This window comes from Histomonas meleagridis, assembly GCF_020186115.1.
Source record: "Histomonas meleagridis strain 2922-C6/04-10x chromosome Unknown contig_204, whole genome shotgun sequence".
Lineage (NCBI taxonomy): Eukaryota > Parabasalia > Tritrichomonadida > Dientamoebidae > Histomonas > Histomonas meleagridis.
In genome coordinates, this window is record NW_027150808.1 from 307,924 (window position 1) to 320,396 (window position 12,473).

The 12,473-nt window shown below is 26.1% G+C and overlaps 3 protein-coding genes across 3 annotated transcripts; all 3 read left to right on the forward strand.

Annotated features, from left to right (window-relative positions):
• Positions 1 to 50: 50 nt before the first annotated feature.
• On the forward strand, positions 51 to 557 carry GO595_003527 (uncharacterized protein; the record flags this gene model as incomplete). The annotated part of the gene is made up of 1 exon (XM_067916558.1): positions 51 to 557. One exon carries the CDS (start codon positions 51 to 53, stop codon positions 555 to 557), a length of 507 nt encoding a protein of 168 aa, XP_067776384.1.
• A 260-nt stretch (positions 558 to 817) lies between these two features.
• On the forward strand, positions 818 to 2,386 carry GO595_003528 (uncharacterized protein; the record flags this gene model as incomplete). Its single annotated transcript, XM_067916559.1, has 2 exons — positions 818 to 1,113; positions 2,128 to 2,386. 2 exons carry the CDS (start codon positions 818 to 820, stop codon positions 2,384 to 2,386), a joined length of 555 nt encoding a protein of 184 aa, XP_067776385.1.
• Positions 2,387 to 5,568: 3,182 nt separating this feature from the next.
• GO595_003529 (N1R/p28-like protein) lies at positions 5,569 to 5,943 on the forward strand (the record flags this gene model as incomplete). The annotated part of the gene is made up of 1 exon (XM_067916560.1): positions 5,569 to 5,943. One exon carries the CDS (start codon positions 5,569 to 5,571, stop codon positions 5,941 to 5,943), a length of 375 nt encoding a protein of 124 aa, XP_067776386.1.
• Between the last annotated feature and the right edge of the window lie 6,530 nt (positions 5,944 to 12,473).

Genomic DNA, 12,473 nt, shown 5'->3' on the forward strand with positions numbered 1-12,473 from the left:
AGCTTGACCAAAAGTTATATAATGAACAACGACAATTACTTGAAAAAGAAATGATGCGAAAAATACATTCAAACGCTGTCTTAGATAAAATAACTGAAATTAATGGAAACAATGATTTTTCAGATCCAGGCGAAGATCTAAAAAAGGCAATTGTTGTTAATGTGGAAAAACAAATGGCTATTGAACGAAACAAACAATTAGAAGAAGCTAGAGCAAAACGTTCCGAATTATCAAAACAATTAGCAGAAACAGAAGCAGCAGCTAATTATTATATGACACCAGAATCAGTCGCCTTACAAAATAAAATTGTGGAAGAAGAAAAACAAACAATAATGGAGGATAAAAAAACTGAAGAATTAAAGAATTCATTAAAAGTAAAAGAAGAATTATGGAAAAGTAGTGTTGCTCAGCAAAAAGCACAATATATGCTTGACAATAATGATGCGTCCATCGTCTCACAAGTTAAATACATGGAAGAACAATTAACAGAAGCAAGAAATAATTTAGCTAGTCACGCCGAAGCGTTACAATTAGTAAAGGCTTCAATTAATGAATAATATAAAATTGTGCCTCCACCAATATCAAATGAATCTCATATGAAAAATCCTAAATATCAGTATGCTGCATCAAATGATCCGTCAACATATAGTTTAGAATATTTACAATCACTTGATAAAGATCTTGCGGCTTTTATTGATATGAAGAGTAAACAAGAAGGAGCGGTGAATAATTGATAAAATAGATGTGATGATTTTATTTATTTTACCATTCAGAAATGTTTGCGCCACAGAATCAACAACCAAACGTTATTGACGCTATGTCAGGAAAATCACAGGATTGGTATAATGAAGTTGATGAAGCGGTTAAAGCTTCTGAAATCATTCCAGGTAATTATGAATACACTACAGCTACTTCTTACGGAAATGTTGGAGACATTAACGAAGGTGACACAACTTATGTCGATATTCTCACCGATAGGTTTAATATTATTGGATTAGATAATAGTTATATTACTTTAGAACAAGAAGTTCCAATAACTGTTCCACCACAATCAAATCTTCTGTTTGAAGTATATTATGTTGGGTATAAGTGCTCTGCTGATGCTATTGATCAGTATAGAGTCTATTCAAATACGGATAAAATTCAAGACGTTCATAATGCCAGGTATGAGTGGTTTATGCTATACAATTCATTATCCGATGAAGCTAAAGCAGGAAATGATTGTTTCGCGACTTCAGAAAAAATCCGTAATCATGATCCAATGGTTTCAGGAGTTTATTGTGACTTTAGTGCTATTACTGCATCTAAAAAAGTAATTGTTAAAATTCCTTTAAGAATTCCTATTAATTTATTTGTTTTATTATTTAATATGAGATATTATCCTAACTAAAGAGGAAAGCTTTCTCTTGAACTTATGCCATCATATCAAAATATAGTTATTGCGCTTGTATGTGATCACGAATCACTTGTAGCAGCAAAGTCAGTCGTCGAAGGTAATATTTTATGTGATCTTGGATTTAGAAACATTAATGAAACAGTTAAGAGTAACATTAAAGTCTCAGGATCAGGTACTTTAACTTACGCAACAATGGATGTACCACAGCAATTTGTTTGTCATACACAAGTTACAAAAGATGTTAAAATTAAGCTTGCTACATATTTCTTAAAAATGGATGTGTTTAACGCACTTGCTGCTAAATATATTCAAGTTCCAATGCTATTTCCAATACATGTTTGTCAGATAAGAGACTTCACACAACCATTAGGAAGCAATTTAACATCTGCTTCAACATCATTTAACATGACTGCAGCAATAGGATTAAAGCATTGTGATACTATGTTTACAGTATTTCGTCAATCACAATATTCAAGAACATGCTTATTAAATCCACAAATAAGATATAGTTTTAATATTGATGGTGAAATTTATCCTAGAGAAGCTTATTAAACAGTTGATGATCCCAGGAATATTAATATGCTTTTGGATGCAGTAAATCTTAACGGAAGTTATTTAAGTTCTTTGTCAAAAGATCTTAGAACATCTGTTTAACCTTATTATTATAAAAATACTTATAACGCATCTGGTGTTAATACCCAATCAAGAGTTTGGCACGGTAAGGATAACAGTAATTTCTTCATAGGACTACCATTTGCTGAAGGCGAGGATTTCCAGGGAGGCATATCGACAACAGGAACTGTTCAAATTGGATTATTCGGTGATCGATTGGCTGACACTTCTATGAAGGATGTAGCTTACATTGCTCCTACAGGAATCTACTTCGAAGACGCTTTATTGAAGGTCCGTAGTATGAAACCTGAAGGTCGCGCACAAATTGAAATCACCAACGCATCAATCGAGCAGATCATTATGGGAGCAGCTCGTTAAAAATAAAGTGTTTTAATTGATATTTCTGTCTTCGCCTTCAACAATTGTAATTTCACTATTTCCGGGGTTATACATAAGAATAAATCTACCTTTTGCTGTATTGATTAATGGTTCTCTAATTTTGACATTAATATTATCATGAATGTCATATAATAATTTTAATCCGACACGTTTCGCTCGATTTAATAATTCTGGGCGAACACTAATAACATATTTATATATCGTCAGATTATCAACATAAAAGAATATGTTTTCTATTAAAGGTAATTGTTTAGTAGTGATAACTTTATTTAATTTTAATTCTTTAATGAAGTCATAAACGTTAGTCATTTAATTAGTAATAAAAATATTTTTTTACAATAAATAAATGTCGGTACCAAGAAGTAGTGTTCTCTCATGTTTGAAAGGATTTCTAGCAAAAGTCGGAACTAATCTTAATTCTCCAAAACAAAGTCAAAGTCAAAACGTTAATGTGATCGTTAATCCTTATGAAAGAGTTCCTGTTAGCTATCCGGATGTCAAACCAGTTTCGCCAGAAGAACCCGAAATTAAATAACGAAGTGTTGAAACTGCAAATGAAACTATAGCAAATCTTGAAAAAGTAATGAATGATAAAGATATGTTGATTCAAGCATTAGTATTATGTTTGGATATTGTAGAAAATAATCCTCTGATAGTTGATAAATATGTCATCGCTGAGGAAAATGAATTAGTAAAATTAATTCAACTATTATGTTATACGGAAGAAGTAGGATTACTTAAAGCAGATCAGAAAGCAGGCTGCTGCAGAAACAGTTCGTATGATTATGTTTCGAAAATTTATGTTAAAAAAGATGGAAACACTTATAATTCGAAGTATAATTATTCCGATGTGTGTGAATTTCTTTCCGAAATAAGGATTTCAACTAAGTTTGTCAAGTCATCAAAAAAATAAGTCATAAATAAGTAGATTCTAAACTAAGCTTAATTTTTTTAATCTATTTTTTTTCACAAATAATGAAGGATGCCGAAAAAATATAGTACAAGAGAAATTAGAGAATTATTCAAACGTTATGGTCATACTTTACCGGAAAACTTCGTTTACAGAAATAATACTACACTGATTAGTGTTATTGATGAGCAAACAGGATAAGGAGAAAGACTTACTCTTAAACAATTAAGATATAGAATTAATAAGGGCAGATAAAAATATGATTTTCCACAATTTATGAATATGGCAATTGATGATAATGAACTGAAGTATAAAAAATCATTCGAGAGATTTAAGGAAAAACAAGATGATCATTTCAAAAATGAGATTAATGAATTTCAACAGGAACTTAATCAGAATACACAAAAAATGATTAAAGATTTAATTAAGCAGAAAGATTTTACAATGACTTTTGACGGATCGCTGATCTCCGATATCTTTAGCTATCGCGGAAATGTTGATTCCTTCTTATACTCACTAATATTAGCGATGAAAGAAATAGGTCCTCGGATCAATAACTATATCAGAATGACGATTATTGATGAAAACGGCAAACTTCAATACGCGCATGCTAACAAAAATACAGTTGACTATCTCCGATCATTATCTGAAGTAGAAAAAGAGATCAGTGATTCAAACAAAGTCGCTTTAGATTCTTATCTCGACATTAAATCAATTCATTTTGAATTTACAGATCTCGTGAAGGGAAAAAGAATTAATCCTGGATTCTTTCCATGTCTTAATAAAACAGATATTATTGGCTTAAGTATTAAAAAATTAATACATATCATGAAAGAAGAACAATTATTGGTTCCAATGAATCAAAAAACATTTAATAAGTTATGTTAAGGTTATGAGCGGAAGAGCGAAAAATATGATAGTTTTCGAAAAATTGTTATACCTGATAAAAAAGAGTTACCGTCATTTGTTAAGAGAGTAAATCAAACGAAGTCATTTTTTGGATATACTCCTGACGATAATGAAGTGCATGAACGTTTACAAGAAGTACAAGAGCTAGTAAATTCATTAGGTGTTAAAATTAATGTTGCCAGATATTATAAATTTGCTGACTTAATGCAAAAAATCATGTATGAATACGGATGTCTTGATGACGTTTATGAATTATCAGGAAATATAGCAGAAAAGATTAGATATGAATTAGTATTCCCACGTACTATATAAAGTAAAATATATTTATCACAGAAATTATATTATATCGATATTAACGGAGCTTATATGTCAAGTGTAACAAGCATTCCGACAGGTATACCGGACGAAGAAGGAAACTTTAGAGAAAAAAATACAAAAATAAAAGAATCTGTCGAATTATTATATCAAAAGCGAATAGAAGGCAAACAAAACGGTAACGACAAACTAGCGACAACAATTAAGTTTATGATGAACAGTTCTTGGGGATTTTCAATAAAGAAGCCAAGTAATATAAAACATAAGCGAACAAATGATGTCAATAACTATACCGAAACATTTGCACCGTATGTACTGAAGTATACTTATAACAACGATAATATATCAGGATTTGTTGATACTGTTAACAGCTATGTTGAACATTATTATCATCCACAATTTGCAAGAAATGTTCTGAAGAACTTTAATGATAAAATGAATAATCTGAAGGAAATGGTACATATTTATTATCCAAAAGTCGATTCAGCATTAGTGTCGGAGAAAGATTTCATATTATTGAGAAATAAAGGATTTGTCGGTGATGAACTTGGTGAATTTAATATTGAACATGTATTTACAGAAGTTTATTTTTAAACCGGCGGAAAATTGGATCGGAAAACATGCTGACGGAACATATTATTATCATTTAACACCGAAACTTAAAGAATTATGCCAAACAAAGGAAGATCCAATTAAAGCATTAATGAAATTATGAATGAACTCATTTTATTTTTCGTCATAAATGGCCGATCAAAAATAACTCAGTAAATATTTTAAAATAATATATTTTTATATTTTATTACAAATAATAAGTTTTGTTGAACAACAAGCTATCATTTGCAACGGTGAAAAGTTTGTACGCGGAACATATAACGACATTGCAGTATTAATTAGAGAAAAAGATGGATTCATAAACGCAACTGAAATGTGCAAGCAATTTAATAAGAGATTTGCTAATATTAATGAAAACCATTCCTGGCAAGAATATTATAAAGCATTTTGTGATGAATATACAACCCTCCCAAAAATGGGAGGGTTCCATTACGTATCAAATTTAGGTGTTACAAAGGATTTAAGAGGAACTTACGTCGATCCAAGATTAATTGACTATATAGCGATTTGGGCTTCACCAAAATATGCTATTACTGTTGGAAAGATTATGGATAGCATTAACGATAAAGTGCATGAAGTACTTGAAGAAAAACAATTACAGGATACAGTAGGAAATGCCAAACCTGTATTTGTTGACATTGCAAAACAAATTGCGTCATCTGTTAATCAGGAATTAGTTAATCAAAAATGTTGGAGCGTCCCTGACTCAGCATACAATCTTGATTGTTGGGAACAGCAAGATTTAAGTGCTGCCATCATAAATAATAAAGAAATTAAGCAAGGATTGTAAGATGCAGAACATAAAATTGATGAATTCGGTGAATTTGTAAAAAGATATAATTTTGAATTTGAAAAGTAAGCGTAAATCATTAAAGGACTCATTATTTTTGTCAATTATGATAAGTGCCGACTGTTGTATATATTTTTATCAGAAATGGCAACATGATTTGCCCATTTAACAACATGCCTAAATAGAATTTTTATTATGTTTGCTTTTGTGGTAAAATGTCGAAATAAAAACTATGGAGGAGAATTGTCCTCTATTCATGAGTCTTTCAATTTTGATTCATCTTTGAAGGATTCTGCATCCGACACATGTGTCAGATCGAATGAGGGTAGCTGAACCACCTGACATTTTTTTGTTCAGCTTTGACATGCCAAAAAATCATGAAAAACGCTTATTTTCTCATCAATTTTGCACATTTTTGATATGTTTTATGTGTTTCCATGTGTTTTTGAGATATATGATATCATGACTTCCGACTAGCTATTTTTAATCATTTTAGAAGAATCAAAAAATAAAGCTAATTTTTAAAAAAATTATTTTCTTAATTTTATCAAAAAGAGCGATGTGTTTTGCTGAATCCGTTATTAATGCTAACGTCGACGATGCCGTTAATGAGCTATTAGATTCTTTTAATGAAAGAAAAATATAATATGACATATCTTTTAACAGACCTAATAATTTCATTCCAAAAAAAATATCATTTGACGAGATTAACGATTATGATTTCAGTAAAGGCTTTAATGAATTTATAATTAATGATAATTATGTGCACCTGTACTTTAATTTTGATTCTATTAAATCAGAAGATGAATTTATATCTGTTTATGAATGGCTTGAACAACTTATAAATATAGTCGGAGATTACTCCTACGGTGGTTATTGTAATAATGGGGAAATGGAAGCATGAGAGTCTGGGTAGCATACCCAAAACATACCCACTTTTGGACGGTTATTCCCACAATTTTCGACTTTTTGAATTCGATGTAAAATAACCGTCTCATTTTTCCAAAATTTTGGATAAAAAAAATTTCGAAAAAATAAAGCTCAACAAAAGAAAATAATTTTAACAATAGTAAGAACTATATCAATATAATTATTCATGAATAGTATAGAATTAAATAATAATGAGTATTCTGTGGAAAAAAACGATTTTGAAAATAATCATAAAATATTATAAAATAAATAGTATAATCGAATTCTCCATATGTTAAAACATATTACTGTATTCTTTTTTTGCCAAAATACAAAATGTATATTGTGTTATTAGCAAATGTTTTTGATGTCCATTATGCATTATTGAATTCATGTTCAAAAAGTGGGAATTGTGAAGAAATAATTTCATTCAATTTTAATTTCAATACTTTACATTTTTGCCACAATAAATTCTGAACAAATAAAAAATGACATTGTAAAACAAAATAATTTAAATGAATAATCAATAAATAAGAATAATTATATACATTAAGCATTGAAAAACAATGAGCTACAAAATATATTCTTCAATAAGCATTAAATGACAATAATTTATGAAAAAACATTATTTACAATCATTGATAAATAATGAATTATAATGATTTTTTTATTAAACAATAATAAACAAAGAATATTAATGATTTGTTTTTTTAAACATCAATAAAATATGAATAATAATGATTTACTCTATAAAGCAATAACAAACAATGAAGTTTAATGATTTGTTTTATTAATCATCAATAGACAATGAATAATAATGATTTCTTTATTCAACAATAATAAACAATAAATAATAATGATTATCATTAATTAAACATTAATATACAATGATTTATAATGATTATCATTAATTAAACATTAATATACAATTAATAATAATGATTATCATTAATTAAACATTAATATACAATGATTTATAATGATTATCATTAATTAAACATTAATATACAATGATTTATAATGATTATCATTAATTAAACATTAATATACAATGATTTATAATGATCATCATTAATTAAACATTAATATACAATGATTTATAATGATTATCATTAATTAAACATTAATATACAATGATTTATAATCATTTCTTTCATTAAACATTAATATACAATGATTTATAATGATCATCATTAATTAAACATTAATATACAATGATTTATAATCATTTCTTACATTAAACAGTAATATACAATGAATAATAATCATTTCTTTTATTGCACATTAATATACAATGATTCATAATTTCAATTAGGCAACATGAGAGTTTTTAAGTAAAATGTTAAGCATTAAGCACAAATTTATTGTCATTGAAATTAAAAACTAGCATTTAAAAAACAATCAATTAATATATCGATTTATATTAAATATATAAATGAAATAATCAGAAGATTTTGTTAAAGCAAAATGCTTAACATTCGAAATGCAATAAATTATGATATAATCTATAAAATATTATATATAATATAATAAATTTTTAATTATTTTATCAATAATCGATTCTTATATAAGAATCTTTTATGTGAATCAATAGACAACAACTTGTTGTAAACAAAGAAATATTGATCATCTAAAAAGCTATGAATCATTTTTTAATCTTACTATACTTCAGAAAACAATAATTTATTATTTGTTGAACATTTATAAGCAAATGAATATAATAACAATATTTGCTTTCCTACAAAAAAGTTAATATTAAGGTGCAAGTTAAATTTATAAAAGCCAATAATAGTAATGAGAACAAATAATAAATATTATAAATGCATTAAAATTATTTGTAAAACATCGATAATCAATGTAATTCATGAATTACATTATATGAATGAATAAAAGCAATAGTTTTTTGAGTATGTGCTAAATATTATAAGCACTTATATATTGAATAACTTATTGTTAAATTTGAAAAAACAAATTAATTGAATAAATGTGCAACAATAAAGCAAATCATGAATTTGTGTTATGTTTAAAGAACTAAATAATTAAAATTCATTGTTTGTTAATATATAATGTAGAAAACCATTATAAATCATTGTTTATTAATGTTTAATGTAAGAAATGATTATAAATCATTGTATATTAATGTTTAATTAATGATGATCATTATAAATCATTGTATATTAATGTTTAATGAAAGAAATGATTATAAATCATTGTATATTAATGTTTAATTAATGATAATCATTATAAATCATTGTATATTAATGTTTAATTAATGATGATCATTATAAATCATTGTATATTAATGTTTAATTAATGATAATCATTATAAATCATTGTATATTAATGTTTAATTAATGATGATCATTATAAATCATTGTATATTAATGTTTAATTAATGATAATCATTATAAATCATTGTATATTAATGTTTAATTAATGATAATCATTATAAATCATTGTATATTAATGTTTAATTAATGATAATCATTATTATTAATTGTATATTAATGTTTAATTAATGATAATCATTATAAATCATTGTATATTAATGTTTAATTAATGATAATCATTATTATTTATTGTTTATTATTGTTGAATAAAGAAATCATTATTATTCATTGTCTATTGATGATTAATAAAACAAATCATTAAACTTCATTGTTTGTTATTGCTTTATAGAGTAAATCATTATTATTCATATTTTATTGATGTTTAAAAAAACAAATCATTAATATTCTTTGTTTATTATTGTTTAATAAAAAAAATCATTATAATTCATTATTTATACACACACACAGCACATCTCCACTTCGTTTCTATGTGCACTTCGCTTCGCTCGGTGTGTGCTCTCAGCTCATTCTCATTCGCTTCGAGAATAAAATTAAATTTTGAAGTATATATCCTTACATGATAATGATAAATATTAGGTTTTCGAAAGTTGAATTTTCAAAATATATTCTTCAAAGTCCTTGTGTCCACGGTTGTCTTATGGACGAACACTTCTCTTAAAACTTACCCGCAACACGCAACTACGCAACACGCAATTTTCAAACATATGATGTTGTATAATAATATATTGCTACAAATTATTTTAATAATACCCTTTTATAAAAGACATAGTCAGACATAATATTATTAACATATAAATTGTTAACATATAAATTGTTGAAAATATAATATATATATATATATATTGTCTGTCTACGTCTTTTATAAAGGGTTATTATTATAATAATTGTTAGCAATATATATTACGCAATATATATATATATATTATTGTTGTTATGTTGCGTAATTGCGTAAATTGTCGTGTTGCGGGTAAGTTTTAGATGAAGTTATATGTCTACGGACAGACAGGGACATCAAGGACTTTGAAGAAATACTATAAAAATAACCAAAAATAACATACTTTTAATACATATATTTTTACACAACATTTTTTAAAACTTATGTTGTTTGTAATTATATTGTTAATAATATTTTTGTTGCGTAATTGCGTAAATTGTCGTGTTGCGGGTAAGTTTTAGATGAAGTTATATGTCTACGGACAGACCGGGACATCAAGGACTTTGAAGAAATACTATAGATTTACTATAAATCTGCTGTAATATTGATTGTTGAAAAATAATATGTTTATAAGTATTGTTTTCATAAGTATTGTTTTTATAAGTATTGTTTTCATAAGTATTGTTTTTATAAGTATTGTTTTTATAAGTATTATGTTTCAAAATATATATATATATTAATATGTTTGGAAAAATATATATATATTAATATGTTTGGAAAAATATATATCAAAAATATTACTTTTAAAAAGCAGTATTGTTTTTATATAATTTCATTTTTTTTCCTCTTATAAAAATAGATCATGTCGCAGACTACGACAACATTAAAAGAACGTATTGGTAATAATATCATCAACTTATATAATTACAATAAACACGACAAAAGACAACCCGGAAGAAATACTGTTACAGGCAAAGCTTTATTAAATAATAAAATTAAAAATTTATCAGTAATAGATATTGATATAAATAAATCTTTAGATAACGATACTAAAGATAAAATACGTAATAATATTTTATCTAAGTTATCTGATGATGATATTGTTGTAAAAACAGCTTCAGGCGGTTTACATATATACTGTAATACAGATGATTTTATTGCTAATAATAACAGAATGATTAAATGTTATAAATCTAATGAATTTGATATAGATATATTTAATTGTTATGATGAAAATAAACGTTCATTAATTGTAATGGCGGGTTCAAAATATAGAGATTCATCACATAAATTACCTATTTCAACATATGAATTTATTAGAGGTAATTATGACAGTATTATTATCAGAAATGTTAATGATATATTAAAGGATTTAGATATAAAAATAACTATAGAACAACCACAGGAAGTTCAAAATATTATTAAGATGTATAATAACTCTGACAATATCACTGTCGGTTTTGCTAGAACATTAATGTATGGTTTAGAAGGTCTTGAAATACATAATGATTCTGGTGATATACCTTTATCAAAAAGAAATTACATTATTCCCGCTATTTCAAGCTATTAATAGTTTACCTAAATGAAGTAATAAATGAAGCATATGACTTTATATATAATAATTGTAACTTAACGCCTAATGCTAAATCTAACTTTTATAATGCTAAAGAGAGATATATGCATTTACAAACTCATTACGGAGTTTTAATTAAAATAATCAAACTTTATAATGAAGATTATTATAAAAAATTCATCAAAAATGATGTTGACGATATAGTTATACATAATATTGACCTTAATGATAATTTTAGCATGACAAATATACGTGAGAAAGCTGAGAAACATATATATAAATGTTTTAAGGATATTGTTGAAGATCTAAGCAAAGTAATTAGATTTGTAGAAAGTAATAATTTAATGTTTATTATTAAAACGTTTGATATTCATAATGATAAATATGTTATTGGTTATATGACAAATACTAATATGAAAGAATTGCTTAAAATGATTAAACTTTGGAAAGATGATAGAAAAACAATCACTGCTTACGACGCTTTTATAGCATATCAATCAAAACTAACTATAAAGGGAGTTAGATTCTATAGTAATAACAATAAAGGTATATTTTCTATATTTCAAGGATATAAATACAAATCTGTTGATAAAATAAACATAGATATAATATCTAATTTCTTAAATATGATTAAAGAAGTAATTGCTGATAATAATAATGATATATATAATTATCTATTAAATTGGGTATCATATATAATACAAAATCCCGGTAAAAAAACTGAAACTGCAATTGTTTTAAAAGGATTGCAAGGTATTGGAAAGAATACATTCACTGACGTTATTTGTGAATTATTAAGCGGATATAGTGAAAAAAATATTAATCAAATAGGTGAATTAACAGGTAATTTTAACAGCGTTGTTGAAAGTAAGATGTTATTAGTATTAAATGAATTAAAAAATGTCGGTGAAGACAGACTTGCAAATTTTGATACTTTGAAATCAATTATTACTGATAAAACTATTAGAATTAATGAGAAAAATCAACCTAGAAGAACTTCTGAAAACGTTGCTAATTGTATATTCGTTACTAATAACAGTTA